Source organism: Anopheles moucheti, chromosome 3, assembly GCF_943734755.1.
Source record: "Anopheles moucheti chromosome 3, idAnoMoucSN_F20_07, whole genome shotgun sequence".
Taxonomy (NCBI): Eukaryota; Metazoa; Arthropoda; class Insecta; order Diptera; family Culicidae; genus Anopheles; species Anopheles moucheti.
Genome location: NC_069141.1, coordinates 42,020,831 through 42,035,039, shown reverse-complemented (window position 1 = coordinate 42,035,039; position 14,209 = coordinate 42,020,831). Strand labels below are relative to the sequence as shown.

Here is a 14,209-nt window from a genome sequence, read left to right as displayed (position 1 = left end):
TATGTGATGTGTAAGAAAATATGTGAACTCCTCTACGACCCCCAATGTTTTGCATAAGTTTAATAAGAGTAATATATTTGTACAACATAGACAAAATTACAAAAATCTTGTGAAGCCCTTAGTTTGAAAAACCCATGTCTATTTTTAATGAGTGGTAAAGATTTTGTCATGTTACATAAATTTAATATTAATACCAGATATATGTTATTATAAGGTATTGATTTAAAACAAACCTTACCTTACCTTACTCACCGATAAAACTATATGGAAAACATTAGCACAAATTAACTTACCGTGTTACCTGTTTGGTTTATTTCTTAGCATACAAACAAACAACATCATTTGATACGGAATCTCACCAGTTTATTCACTTTTATAGCTTGTACTTACGGCGAGCGCTAATTTGCGCCAATTATTTCATAGTCTGGCTGAGGAACGCGCAAAACAATACTAATTGGGATGGTCGCTGCAGCGCAATCAACGTCGGACGCATGGAAAAACAAAAGCTGCAAGAAAGCAATCTTCTGCAATCGTAACGAAAGGCGGCTCCGCAGTGTATTGTATCTCGTAAGCGTGTACAATACCGATGCGTCTACTTCTAGCTCATTACTACACCCATCATGTTTATCAGGAAGCATTGTTTTTTGTGTGATCGTCCGATATGCTTGGTGTGGTAGCGGTGGTGGGTTCCGTGCTCTCCACAACTGGGGCCACCGGCGCAACGATTCCGGCAGTGTCGGTGGCCTCCACCGTTCGCTCAGGGATGTCATTGAGCACATGGCCACGGGAAGCTTTCTTGCTCAGCTCCAGCTTGTAGTTTTCTTCCTCGCCTTCGGTGATCGAATCACGTTGTTCCGTTTCCTGGAATATTAACAGGAATTAATAGCTGCGGTCTGGTGTTAGTTGTGTATTTTTGCAAATATTTATACAAAAAAAATCTACTATATACAGCGCAGTAACCTTAAAAATTCGAGTTTAAACTAAAACAATTACTTTTGCTTTAGTTAAACATTTTATGCAATTAAACCCAATGTTAATGATCTCTTCGCCAAACCATGTATTCTATCGCTCTTCCCATTAGTGCACGATTTACCAGCCTCGATGAGGCACTCACATTCCGAATTCGTTTTTCATCGGGTTTGCGATATTCACGCATGATTTACGATGGAATTGGGCAATTTAATCTCGATTAAGTTTGGTGGTGCCCAATGAACCGACTAAATTTCCCGACCCCAACATGCAAACATCATGCACCATGCAAAGCACCGGTGTTGGTACGGTTAACAGAATTACCCGCAAATAATTACGCAGGTCCAAATCACCATCCTGGCTGCAGGCCTTCACCACCAAAATGCCGCTCTGGTGATGTTTCTTCCTGTGACGCGACAGCACAGACGACGGCAAATCCTAAACCATTAACACATACAGTCGTACAGCGTCAGTGATACAGACCAAATTGTTGATCCTCCCCCAGTTTTCCCTTTCCCTCTACGGGGTGCTATTGCTACGGAACCGGGACAATTTCATAACATTCCGTTAAGCAGCAATGTTCACCCAAAGCACTGGAATGGATTATGTCTGGGAGTTACCCAGAGCGATTTCTGGGAGTTTTTTCGCTTACCAATATGCAGGACACTGCTGCATTTTCACTTACCTCATCCACGACCGCACTCAGCGTAGGCTGCGAGATGTTCTTCGATTGATTCAAACGTGGCGCACTGTCGGCACGTTTCGAGTTGAGTGACTGATCGGACGCTTTGCCCTCCTTGCGCAAATGGGGATGGGACGCCTTGTGGTTGATGTCGACCGCCGACTTCAGCAGATCAACCTGCAACGAAGGTAGCACACGTGCACAACGGCAAAAACGGATAACAATTATCAATCGCTTTTTACGATAACGTCGATCCATGCCACGTTCGTTGGTGGATGGTCGGTGGCGGTGAAACAAACCTTCGACGCGCTGCCTCCACCCTTTTGGGCGCGTACGAACTCAATGTTGTAGCTGCTGCGACGCTTGGCAAAGACATCGTTCACGTCACCCTGGAATTGCGAGCAGACAATCGAATCAAACGCTACATGTTCGTTTCTTTATTTTATTGTCCGGCGTAGACAGTGCGTTTCGGTGAGCAATAATGCATGTAGCGTATCACTGAACATGTTCCTTGTTGCACGAATAAAATGGAATGGGAAAGAAACATCTTTTAAAGATGAATCTCATCTCATTCAATCGAGCAAGCGTTTCGTGATCCCGTGATCCTTTCGAATCACTTGGTATCCCAGTGCTCAAACAAACGCCGCACTCCATTATCTTTAACTCTTAATTTTAATCAGCATCCAAATAACTTCACAATCACCTTTCGCACCACCAAACCCCGCCTGGGTGACATCTTCAAAAAGAAAGAAACGGCCCATCATTGTCGCTCATCTTGTTATCTCAAAGTTTGTGTTTTCATGCTGTTCCTAACCAATGTATCCCTCTTCATTGCAACAAACAAGCGACGTACGAACCCGTCCGCAGCTGCCAAAAGCAAAACAAGCAATCTTCCAAAAACAAAAAAAGCTAAAATAATTTACAAACATGAGCATCCCGCACGAATGGTACCAGCAGCGGCTTTTATCAGTGTACGCCCAACATGTTCCATGTGAGTGAGTTATACATTGGAGCATTTTTATTTTCCGCACATCACGACTCGACAGAAAATCTGCCAGATGACATGGGTCACATGGGCGGGTGAAGACACCGTACCATCGGAAAGCAGTGTGCCCAACTGATGGGAAACGCAAGATAAAACACACAAGAAAATAACACGAAACATTAATGTTTCTTATACAGCCGCGCCAGCAACGTTCCGTACCGGCGAAGGTAAACAACGATAAGAGGTGTTTTGATAATAATAACTCGCATCGCTCAGTTTTGCTCATCCGCAGAGGATACTGCACACGCCTACGGAGGATACACAAAAAAGAACGCACGAAAACGGTGGGCATATCAAGGGAAATCAAACCTCCCACACGGATAGACACCTGCTGCTGTTTTTTTATTTCGTTCGCGCTTGTCTGAATCGCGCTGTATCGCAACCGCGCCAAATCCCTTTGGATGAAACAGCTTCGTCTCCTTTGTCTGAATGGTTAAAAAGTGTAATGTACTTCCTAACGACATCGGTGAATGAATGTGTCGTCCTTGGCAAAAACCAACTACATCCGGACGCCGGGTTCGCGTAAGTGTGCGAGCACGTAAACACTTACCGGTGCGCACGTCACCAAACAATTCCAATTACGGTACGTTACTGCCAAACACTACTTACCCTTGAACCGCGCGGCAAGGACGTAAGACTGCCTATCTGATTGTACTTTATCATGAGCGATAGTCGTTCCTGTGACATCGAGGTGCCTTGATCTTTCGTCTTTGGCTCATCAGCACCGTCGGTGTAAAGCTTATCCGCTTCGCCCTTTTCCGCGGATTCTTCATCGGCATCCTGTAGAGGAGATAAGAAAAAAAAACAGAAGTTAGATATGTACCTTGCTAGTTCCCACTTGAGCCACTTACGGGATTATCGTATTTACGCAGCCATATTGAGTGTATGAACTTGTAGGCAAGCCCTCCGGCCACAGCAACCAATCCCATGTATCGGAATGCTTCGCGTGTGCCAACCTCGGCGATGAGGAAACCGCCGAAGAAAGACCCACTGCCACGTCCCAAACTAAAGTGAGCCATTCCCAGCACACCGATCAGGGTGGCCAGCAAACTCTTGGGGGCCAGCAGAGCGCAGTAAGTTGCAGCAGCAACCCACATCAGATGGCAGGAAAGCGCTTCCATCGCCTCGAACGGAAAGCACCACCAAGCATTCCTGTGAACAGCGAATAACAACCCCCGTTGCAGTCATTTACTCACCAGTAACTCTACACCGCGGTAATTCTTACTCAATAAAGGAGTAGCCCACTAGACGACAGGCATGTGCGATGAAAGCTATCACGATCAAGTTCACGTGTCCAACTATTTTCGTAATGCGTCCCGCACCGTACAGGAAGGGGATACTGCTCACAGTACCCACAGTGATAGTGATACCTACAGGGATGAAAAATGGGAGGTTATCCAGAGCAACCCTTCAAACTACCGGTACCTATACACCAACCTACCCAGCAAATAGTTAGGCGCTCCAAGCTCCTTAAGGTACAGGAACAGGAAACTTTCGATGAAACCCCAAAAATTGCCCAACAAAAACAGGAACCAGATAAAGATGATCACGTGCTTCAGCTTGAGCAGGTTCAGCAAATCCTTGAACACATTATCTGCCGGCAGTTTCTCTCCGAGCGGCATCAGGAACACCGTCACCGAGGAGATAATCAACAAAATGTCGTACGTGTAGAACGCCGCCGAATAGTCCGTGTAGCCCAGATCCTTCGAGAACAGGTCGATCAACACTCCGGTAATGGGAGAGAAGATAGCCATGCCTATGCTGGAGAACAACCGCTCACGCCCAAAGTCTCCACCGTACTTCTCGATCATGGTCAGTGCGATCGGGTCCATGATGGTGACGCCTGCTGACAGCATCGTCGTTGCCAGGAAGCGAAGCGCGAAGTATATCCAGAAGATCTTGTCGTCACTTTCCTTGTAGTCTGGCGGGCAGATGTCTGGCCCGTTACGACGGAAGCGACACCGCTGCACCATACAATCCGCCGCCCATTCCGATAGTTTGATGTTGCTGTTGAGCGTCATGTTAGATGTCATCACCAGTCCTCCACAGCGAAGATCCTCCTCCTCGAGCGCGGTTACATTGACACCCTGCTTCCAGAGCAGTGCCACGCCGAAACGAGTCTTGAAATCGGTCACCGTGGCGTTGTCATCGTGTTCAACTTCCATGCCCAGCTGCTCGATCGGTTCGCCCAGGTCGGGATGCATATCGAGCACGATGAATGCGGAATCGCCACTGCCCGCCACAACCCAACCTTCTTCGCTTTCCTCTGACTCATCCGTCATCTCCTTAAGTAATGACTCTGGGAATGGGAAAACGTCACATATCATACCCACAGACAATACGAACCTGCCAATGAACCTACTGTCTATATAGAGCTCGGTAGTACTAGAACTGCTGCTGGTGCTAAGTACGTCCGCTGTTTTGTTCTTGTTGCCCTTGCCCTTGTTCTGCACGTACAGACCGAGATCATCCTTCGGATCGTTCGGTTCATCCCCTATCGGTGTGACGACGAGCGGCAGATCGGTTGGTGGTGGTGCGAGTTCAATCTTCGGGTTTTGCTCCTGAAGCAGGCAATGGTCCAGACATTGGTCTACTACGATATCGATTTCCTCCTCCTCCGGACACTCTCGGCTAGGACAGGGTGACCACCAAACCTTGAACAATATTAGGCATTCAATATGTTGTATAGCGGTGTTTGGTGATTCCTTTTTATTATGTTATTAATTTTTATTGTTTTATAATATTTTTATATGCAATAATATCACCAACTGGAGAACTTTCAAAAGTAGAATTTAGTGCTTCATATGTAGAATATTATTTTAGAAACTTTTAATCATTACACATTTAATCAAAAAACTTCCTCTTCGACGGTGCCAAAACTCAGGTCACATTTTTTCGCATCGTTGATGCAGATGTGACAAACATTGTTATAAAACTTCATCCATGGAAAATCGAGTCATGTTTTGCTGGTTTTCAGCTGGTGAAAGACTCGCGTCCCATGTTTTGGTTTTCGATCGTCGAACGTTAGCCCGAACCCGGGAGGGCAAATCCCGACAGTTTGACGAAATCAACACCCACCTGCAGAGTAATTGAATTATGAATGTGTGTTGTAACACTCACCTCTACATTTCCCGTGCCGGGATGTCTCATTACGTACGCTTCCGGTACCTTGCCAGGTATTTCCTGCTGCGGGATCAGCAACAGCGAATGGTGAAATAATGCATTTAAAAGCAAACTCATGATGACTACTGGTTTGTACCGTCCGAACTTGTCCACCAGGAATCCTACCGCGAAACAAACCATTAGAAAACGAAGTGTGCACTGTGGGGTTTGTGATTTGTGGATGGGACAGGCGAAACATCGTTACCGGCTCGTGCAAGACACAACATTTAGCAGATAAATTAATAAAAACCGTTCAGCAACCCGAATACAACAGCCATCCGATCAGAGCCAGAACAACAAGTAAAAACTAACCCTAACAAGGTAATATAGATTACATGTCCTAACTCTATTATCAAGTTTATGGCACAAATTTAGATTATAAAACATCACATCTATTGTTTACTAAAACTGCACCCAAAAGAATAGATTTTTTATATATATGATATAATATTTTGTTTTTGTATTTAGGAAACATGTCATGCGGCTGTTCCCATTTCTATTTTGAAACTATATAATAGTGGGGTATAATTTTGATTGTTATTGAGTTGAAAATGAACAAACCGCACTAAACAATATCCATTATCGGGATTTATGGAAACAAAATAGTATGCACGAGCACACAGTATAGCAAAATATGCTACACGCATTTCTGGAAATCGATGCCGAGTTACAATGCAATGATGAACCAAATAAAACGGAACACCGCAGCGTCGAACACAAACGGAGGACGCCCTGTCTCCCGTGCATCATCAGTAACAGATGCTTACGTTTCAATTAATAGCATGCCTGCTATTTTCCCCCCTATTAGTATTCGCTTAAATTAACATGCTGTTAGTGAGATTGATTAATTTATGTTATACAAAAACATAATTAATTTTGCTTCCACCTGCACGGTCCCACCCGATAACCGTCATTGAGCCTTTTAACTTTTAGCAGCACACACCGTAGGGCGGAACCAGTGAAACTACTACACAAATATTCGCACGGCAACATCGGTATCGGCATTCGGGCTTCTCCCATCTTCACATCGTTTGTTACCATTTTCCATCATCAGCAGCAGCATCATCGTCATCGCCAGCCCGCCTTGTTCATAGCTAATGATGCCAGGTTTCAATTTGTAAAGCTTTCTGGCTGATTTCACGCACTTAAGCACTTCAGCACCGATGAAAATTTGCTGTGCTCGTGCACTCCAAATTCATACACTGCTGCGCGTATACACACTCACGGTACACGGGCCGATTCGCAAGATGCTTCTCTCGAGATCAAACAGTCTTGGGCCAGGGATTTTCCCACAGTGCGTCCCACTCATTGCGTCTATCCCTTTTATTTAATTTATTTTATCGATCCTGACCTCGTCTACTGGCTTCATGCGCTGGGTCTTTCATTAATCCGTTATTCTTTTTCCATTATTTTCTACACAAAACTTGTTTGCTCGATACATTTTCCACCGGTTTTTACTTTCACTCAAAACGGTATGTCTTGAAACGAAAAATAAATGTAAGCAGTTGCTACCGTTGCGTCTCCCGCGGTTGGTCCCCGTTTTTCCTGTTCGCACTTGTTTCTATTATCGGTACTATATAAATTTATTCTAACGGTGAAGGTTTTCCACACCCACCACCTCTACCTTACAACACTCCTTCATCTGATCCGCGCACGATAAAGCAGATGCACAATTGTTCGTTATCAGCCCGTGAACCGTTTGATAAGATGTTGACCGGCAGCGGAAAGTTCAACAAGCACACGGTGAAAACGAAACGCGCTGAAGATGCTCGACGAGAACTTTTCACGAATGCTTACCGGTGATTGGTGGACTTAGGAACGTGGTGAACGGTAGCGCCAGGTAGATGATTGCGATTTCCTCCACCGTCAAGCCGGTGCTCTGCATGTGGATGGTCAGATACGGTAGCAGCGAGGAGGTGGCTGAAAGAGTCGGGGAAAGGTTTGAAGAACAGAAAACAAGTGATGAAAAACTGGGTTAGTAAGTTAATTGTTGTTTGTTGGAGTTTTGCTGCAAAATATTGAAATAGTTGAAGTACTAAAATTAACCAATTTGACATGATAATGTGATATTGTAGAATATTCAAGAATGTACAAATATTGAGATGGAAAGCGTTATCGTAATTCGTTTTAAAAAAAAGGTCCGATACAACCTTTCCGTCCGGAAAAGAACTCTTCTGTCCCGGAATATATGTTCCCACTCCGACCTGTAGGTTTACCCTTCGGTGCAGCGAGTTCAAGCAACAATCGAATCAAAGTAGGTTTAGCAGGAGCAACGAATCCAGTAGATAGATGCAAGACACATGAATAAGCAATTTCGAGTCGGAATCCTGTCTAATTCGGCTCAGTAGGTTCGATCCTAAGTCGGAGTCGCATATGCTTTCTTGTACGCATGGCAGGTACTATTACCTACTAGACAACTCACATATTCCATTCCGGGTCGCTAATGGCTACGAATCATTAGATCTGGATCGACCCGAGCATCACTACTAACCATGTATCTACAATTTCGCTCGGTAGAATTCTTATTGTCATTTTCGCTCAATACCAGTTTAGTATAACGAAATTTTTAATCATTTCGGTGCGAATCTTAACAAACATAATCATACGAAAGGAATGATAGAAACGAAATTAACTAGAGGTAAGAGAGGAACGAAAGAAAAATAAGGCAATGTACGAATACCGATCCAGTTTTTCCCAAACTTTTATCATCGCTTTCAAAATTCAACTAAGTATAATGGCCAGCTTCCTACTAGCAATGATAAACGCCCACTCAGCTCATAGAGTGTGTTTCGCCGTTCCATGACCAGAAGAAACGTGGTAGATCCAAATTGAGATGAACCGTTGCAACGTCCGTCAGTGTAGCCGAGATACGCGGATACCTGCGGCGGATCAAACGGTAGGTGGAGTAGGCGGTCGCCTAGGGCCTCGCCGTGTTGGGGGCCCCAAACTATTTGTGCCGATTGTGCGATTTTTGGAAATTTATCAGCAGAGTTAATTTATAGCAAAAACTTTATTTTGAAAGGTAAAAAATTGATCAAAAATATCTTCCTTGGTTATATAAAACATTTGTTTCTATGTGATAAATTAAATGCAGAGAAGAATATCGACTTCGTGACTTTAAAGTATGAACGAAATTGCAGCACGATTTCCGAATGTATCGTGGAGTACTATGAGAACATCCACGGGAGAGGTAGCACCTTTAACAGCAATTTTGGTCGAAAACCGCCGAAAGGTATGCAATGTTTAAACACTAACTTCCCCGTTGGTGGAGAAAAATTTCTTCGAAAACTACCAGTTTCCGAATGTATAGTACCAGGAGAGCATCCATAGAAGAGGTAGCACCTGGTAATTTTGCCCGCCTAAAGGTATGCAACGTTTAAACACTAACTTTCCATACAAACCAGCTGTTTTCAGCTTTCCGATACCAGGAGAGCATGTTTTTCAAGAGGTAACACCTACCTGGTACCAGCCGAGTACCAGGATGTTGCACAACACATGTTGCACAACACATGTTGCGCAACATATGTTGCACAACATATGACATACAACATATGTTGCGCAACATATGTTGCGCGACATATTTTGTGCAACATTTGGTATGCAACATCTTACATGCAACAACTTGGGATTGCAACTACCGTGAAGCGCGTGATTTGTGCTTGCTCGGCTGGTACCAGGTGTTACCTCTTGAAAAACATGCTCGCCTGGTATCGGAAATCTGAAAACAGCTGGTTTGTATGGAAAGTTAATGTTTAAACATTGCATACCTTTAGGCGGGCAAAATTACCACGTGCTACCTCTTCTTTGGATGCTCTCCTGGTACTATACATTCGGAAACTGGTAGTTTTCGAAGAAATTTTTCTCGACCAAGGGGAAAGTTAGTGTTTAAACATTGCATACCTTTCGGCGGTTTTGGAGCAAAATTGCTGTACAAGGTGCTACCTCTTCCGTGGATGCTTTTTTGGTATCGGCAATCTGAAAACAGCTGGTTTTGTATGGAATTTCGTACCGGCCGATGGAAAGTTTGAGCGAGATGATGGATGCTTTCCGTTTCATCGATCTTCCTTACATTAGCGATCGCTCTCACGGGTTTGATAATATGCAATGCAATAGTGATGGGCAAATTTATTCCACACTGCAGGTGTCACCTCTTAAAAAAAATGCTTTCCTGGTATCGGAAATCTGAAAACAATTGTGTTGTTCATCGCCTAAACCATCAACATGAGCGAAACAGTTTTCTAAACAATTTCTCTGATTGTTACCGTAAAGTAAACCGATTGAAAACTGTACCTTGGGCGAAAAATCGCTGAAGGCGTTGGACTAATCAGGAATCGTAAATGTACGTAAATCGTAGAAAATGTGTTCCAAGTATTGGCGTTATGGTTCTCCTTAGCGCATACACTCGTTTATATATAGAGTAGCTTAACGGCCCGTTTACAGGGCTACGCAACAGAACTCTGAGTTGTACGCAAAGGAGTTTTCTTTCAGAGACTTTGCTGGTGCTGTTAAATCATGTTTGAAGTACACCTTCCTAACACCGATAATGCCGTAGCAAAATTATAGCCCCCCCTTTAAAAATTCCGCCCTGGGCCTCCAAGGGGATTGATCCTCCACTGGCGGATACAAAGAACGCCTGTTGCAAATAAACACCGCTAGACAGTCACAGCACCAGATAAGCAAGTTCGTTAACCAAATTTTATACCCCCACATAATACAAGACAAATACTGTTAAATTTATATGAAATAAAAAAATCTGCTCAAATCATAACACAATCAAATCAGTTGTCAAACCTTAGTACCGTGTTTGTTTCGTCTAGCGTGAGCCCTTCCTCTTGTGCAGACGAAGTGTTTTGATAGCCTCTAATCAAACACCAAACACACAACTGCACAGTGTGAACGGTTGCGGAAGGATGGATGGTGTCATAAAACGACAATGTAAAAATAAGTCAAGCAAATTAATTTATGACACTCTCAACCCCTTGTAAACGGTTTTTATGTTCAGCAAGTGGTGTGTCATTTATTTGAAGAGTTGCACTCGTTAGGTAAGCTTTCTGGAGCTTACGAGGAAAATGAATGAAACTAGTTCTGAAACTGACTCCACTTTCAGCCCCCAGCAGCATGACGATGTTGGCGGTGGTTGTAGAAGGTGCTGTTATATTCGGTGCGCAGCTCCGCCCACAGTGCCGATCAGTCTCCTTCCCATCTGTATCGTGTGGTTCGGTTCACTGGCAGTATCACACCCCAGTACCAAACTATCCCGTTCACGGAGTCGAGCTGGTCGAATAGAACATATGTAGCTACACACTGCGAAACAGCAAAGTTCATAATTCAATTTCATTTCTGTTCCATCGGTCCTCACCGCAACGCTTCCAGTCATCGCGTAACAAACGCCACCTCATGTTGCTCATTCTGCTCAAGTCCCTGTGCTGTCCCTGTCCACCCGTTAGGGTTCCCACCTCCGACCCAATCAACACGATGGTTGAGGTGGTTCTGGCTGAAGGGCCCACAGCATTCCCAGCATCACTCAATGGCTCTCCTGAGAGTTGGTCTACCCGATGCTAACGGTGCTCCCTACGTCCATTCGTCATCGTTCTGGAATGCACCAACTCAACATTACGAATAGCAGATGCATTTTAACAGTGACATTCCTACATTTACACACATCCACTAATGCACATCGACCGATCCACCTGATCCGGCTGCTTGGCATCGTGTGGTATGAAATTGAAACGAAAACGTTATGAATAGAAATAGGTTTTTGAAACATCATTTTGTATTTATACCCTCCTGCCCACCTGCCAGTCCCCAACGCTCCCGTGCCCTCACCCATGCTGGTCAGTACTGGATCTTACCATGGAAAGAAGTTTCAAGGATGGCCACAGCACCATCAGTGAGTATCATGTAAATTCGATGACTTTCGACCCGCTAGGTCCGTTCTAACCGGTCGACTGTTCGAGTCCATCCAGCGGCAACTCGAATAACGATCCGTCGGTCATCGTCTTTCGTGCAAAAGTTCCACTTGGTGCATCGTGTACAAATTTTTCAGCACACCCCAATGCAACCGTACCAGCTGACACCGGCCCGGATGCTGCGGAACAAGAGGTCAGCCAGCTCAACGAGACTCGTTGAGAATGCGATTCCACGGGAAATGGTACAAAAAGGTTGATAAATTTGACTATCAATACATGGCAGCTGAAGCAATCGAAGAGACTTTCACCCAACGCAAAACATTGAGACCGGTACATGCCATAGTGCGGGTGCAGTTGCAACTTGACTGTCGAGTTGATTATTGCAGTGCTCGTGAAACTGAAGCGAAAAATTGGCATACTCTTATTCTTCCGCTTTGTTGGCCTTTGTTACGTAACGTCGATGCGATGGGTTTGTAAACTACCTTTTGCTGAGGCTGATGAGAATATTCTTCTGCGATGTTGAGTAATCTTTAAAACTGGTGATTTAACTTCTTCTGTGTTGCTGTTCACATGCTACAAAGTGAAGTAATACAAAGTTTCCTTCAACAATATTACGCTAAACCATCGCTATAAAATCTTTGCGCTGCTTTAAGTACATTATAAAATGCTGCTGAAAATGCTGATACAATACGAATATTTTGCGAAAAGCATTAACCCAAAGAGTAAGCTAGTATTAGAGATCTTCTTTTTGGTTAATATGGTATGATATGAGATGTGGTGTCCTGGACACTTTACCGGCACCGTAAATTCAATGAGAGACATATTTTGGAGGGTCAAGTTTTTTTTTGTAGAAAAGCCATAACTTTGTAGTATACTTTTATAATAGAAGGTAACAAACATAACATATGACTCCAAAAATGGTAATAGCTGTGAACACTATTCTTACATGTAATTTATCCAATACATCTGAAGCTATTACCTAAGAATAGTCACAAGGAGTTCTTTGTACAATTAACTATTATTTGTTTTTATGAAAAGATTTTTCTGTTTTTTGAATAATACAGTTAATACACCAACGCAAAATTAAATGGCGCCACATATTCCCGGAGGAAATAAGATCCCTCTCTTAACGGTACAATTAAGTGGTATTGATTAACGGGCGATGTACACTCAGGGTGGCGGTCCGGTAGTGTATTTGATAACAGCGTAATAGTGTAATGTCCGTTCTACACACTATGCAGTTACGTACAAATGACGTCTAAGAAAACCAGAAATTGCAGGCGCAGACCTCTTAAGGTTGATATGCCGCTAAAGAAGATTCATTCAGAAGCTCGAAAAAAGGAAGGAAAAGAATTTTTAAACCAAAAACTTCATTTTTTCATAAAAGTTTGACCATATTTAGAAATCCTATTTTTAAATGTAATAATTGTATATATTGGGGTATTTGAAAATTTCAGTTTATGACAAAATGACAAATGTTTAAAGTTGAAAATGTGAGTTTCGACCGAAACTTTTTCAATACTTTGCACCTAAAACAATTAATTTAAAAATAAAAATCGATGACCATTACCACAAATTAATTATTTCTTCGAGCACTTTGACTTCAGCTCTTTTGTGCAACGTATGTATAGTGGATCGGCCATACATCAACTGTGTATGGTTGTGTTAAGAATATCTGATGTAAATTTCGAGTCAATCGGTTTGTTATTTATTAAATGCTCTTGCAAATTTGAAAACACATTTCTAAAATCAAAAAATAGATTTTTCGAACATTCTGATTGTAAAACCCCCCTCTATACGATATCGTATTTAAGGTGTTCGAGTGAAATATTAAACGATTCGAAAAAAAATATTTCTGTCATGATCCCTTTCTCTGGCTCGAAAAGTAATTGTAAATTTCGTAATTTCCATCAATTGCTCTTTGTTTCAAACACTTTTTCCAAACACACTTATTGTTCCCTTTATTTTTCTGCTTATATGGGTATTGGGCTGCGACGAAACATTACTTACCACCATACATGACAAACAGTGTAATCTTCAGCATGATCAGGTTCGGATTGATGCCATGGCGCTGGCAAAACTTCTCCCAGCGTGTTGGGTCACGCATCGGATCATCGTCCGGCCCGACAACGGTGTTAATGGCATTGGTACCATTCTCTTCGGCTGCCATTCCTGGCGGCTTCTATTAACGATCACGGTATAAAATATCCACTCGGCACTAAGCCCTTTATGATTTTCAGGCAATAAATAAATCACAAACTGCAACTTCGGGGCCGCTAGAAAACCCAAAAAACCACCATTAGCGTCCATGTAGCTACTCTGACTCCATTCCCGTCTACTTCGAGGACGATGCGGGAAGATTGTACGGAACAGCTGCGTACCAGCATCTTTAACCCGTAATATCCGATCTGATCACATGGTCAGTCAACTTCGATGAAGCAA

At 43.3% G+C, this 14,209-nt stretch overlaps 1 protein-coding gene across 1 annotated transcript; it reads right to left on the bottom strand.

The window, feature by feature from the left end:
- Window positions 1-354: 354 nt before the first annotated feature.
- Window positions 355-14,004, bottom strand: LOC128301736 (uncharacterized). The gene is made up of 12 exons (XM_053038352.1): window positions 13,778-14,004; window positions 7,656-7,778; window positions 5,817-5,980; window positions 5,059-5,350; window positions 4,138-4,995; window positions 3,922-4,066; window positions 3,548-3,848; window positions 3,306-3,476; window positions 1,951-2,040; window positions 1,655-1,828; window positions 1,294-1,407; window positions 355-861 (listed from the first exon to the last, which is right to left on the bottom strand). The coding sequence occupies exons 1-12, from the start codon at window positions 13,935-13,937 to the stop codon at window positions 628-630; spliced, it is 2,826 nt and encodes a 941-aa protein (XP_052894312.1). The 5' UTR covers window positions 13,938-14,004; the 3' UTR covers window positions 355-627.
- Between the last annotated feature and the right edge of the window lie 205 nt (window positions 14,005-14,209).

Excerpts from the sequence above, each read along its gene's own strand:
- LOC128301736 (XM_053038352.1), bottom strand. The coding sequence starts at position 13,937 with ATGGCAGCCGAAGAGAATGGTACCAATGCCATTAACACCGTTGTCGGG. Across the intron at positions 7,779-13,777 it reads ACTGTTTGTCATGTATGGTG|CCACCTCCTCGCTGCTACCG; the intron begins GTAAGTAATGTT and ends CGACTCTTTCAG. Across the intron at positions 1,408-1,654 it reads TGAGTGCGGTCGTGGATGAG|GATTTGCCGTCGTCTGTGCT; the intron begins GTAAGTGAAAAT and ends TTAATGGTTTAG.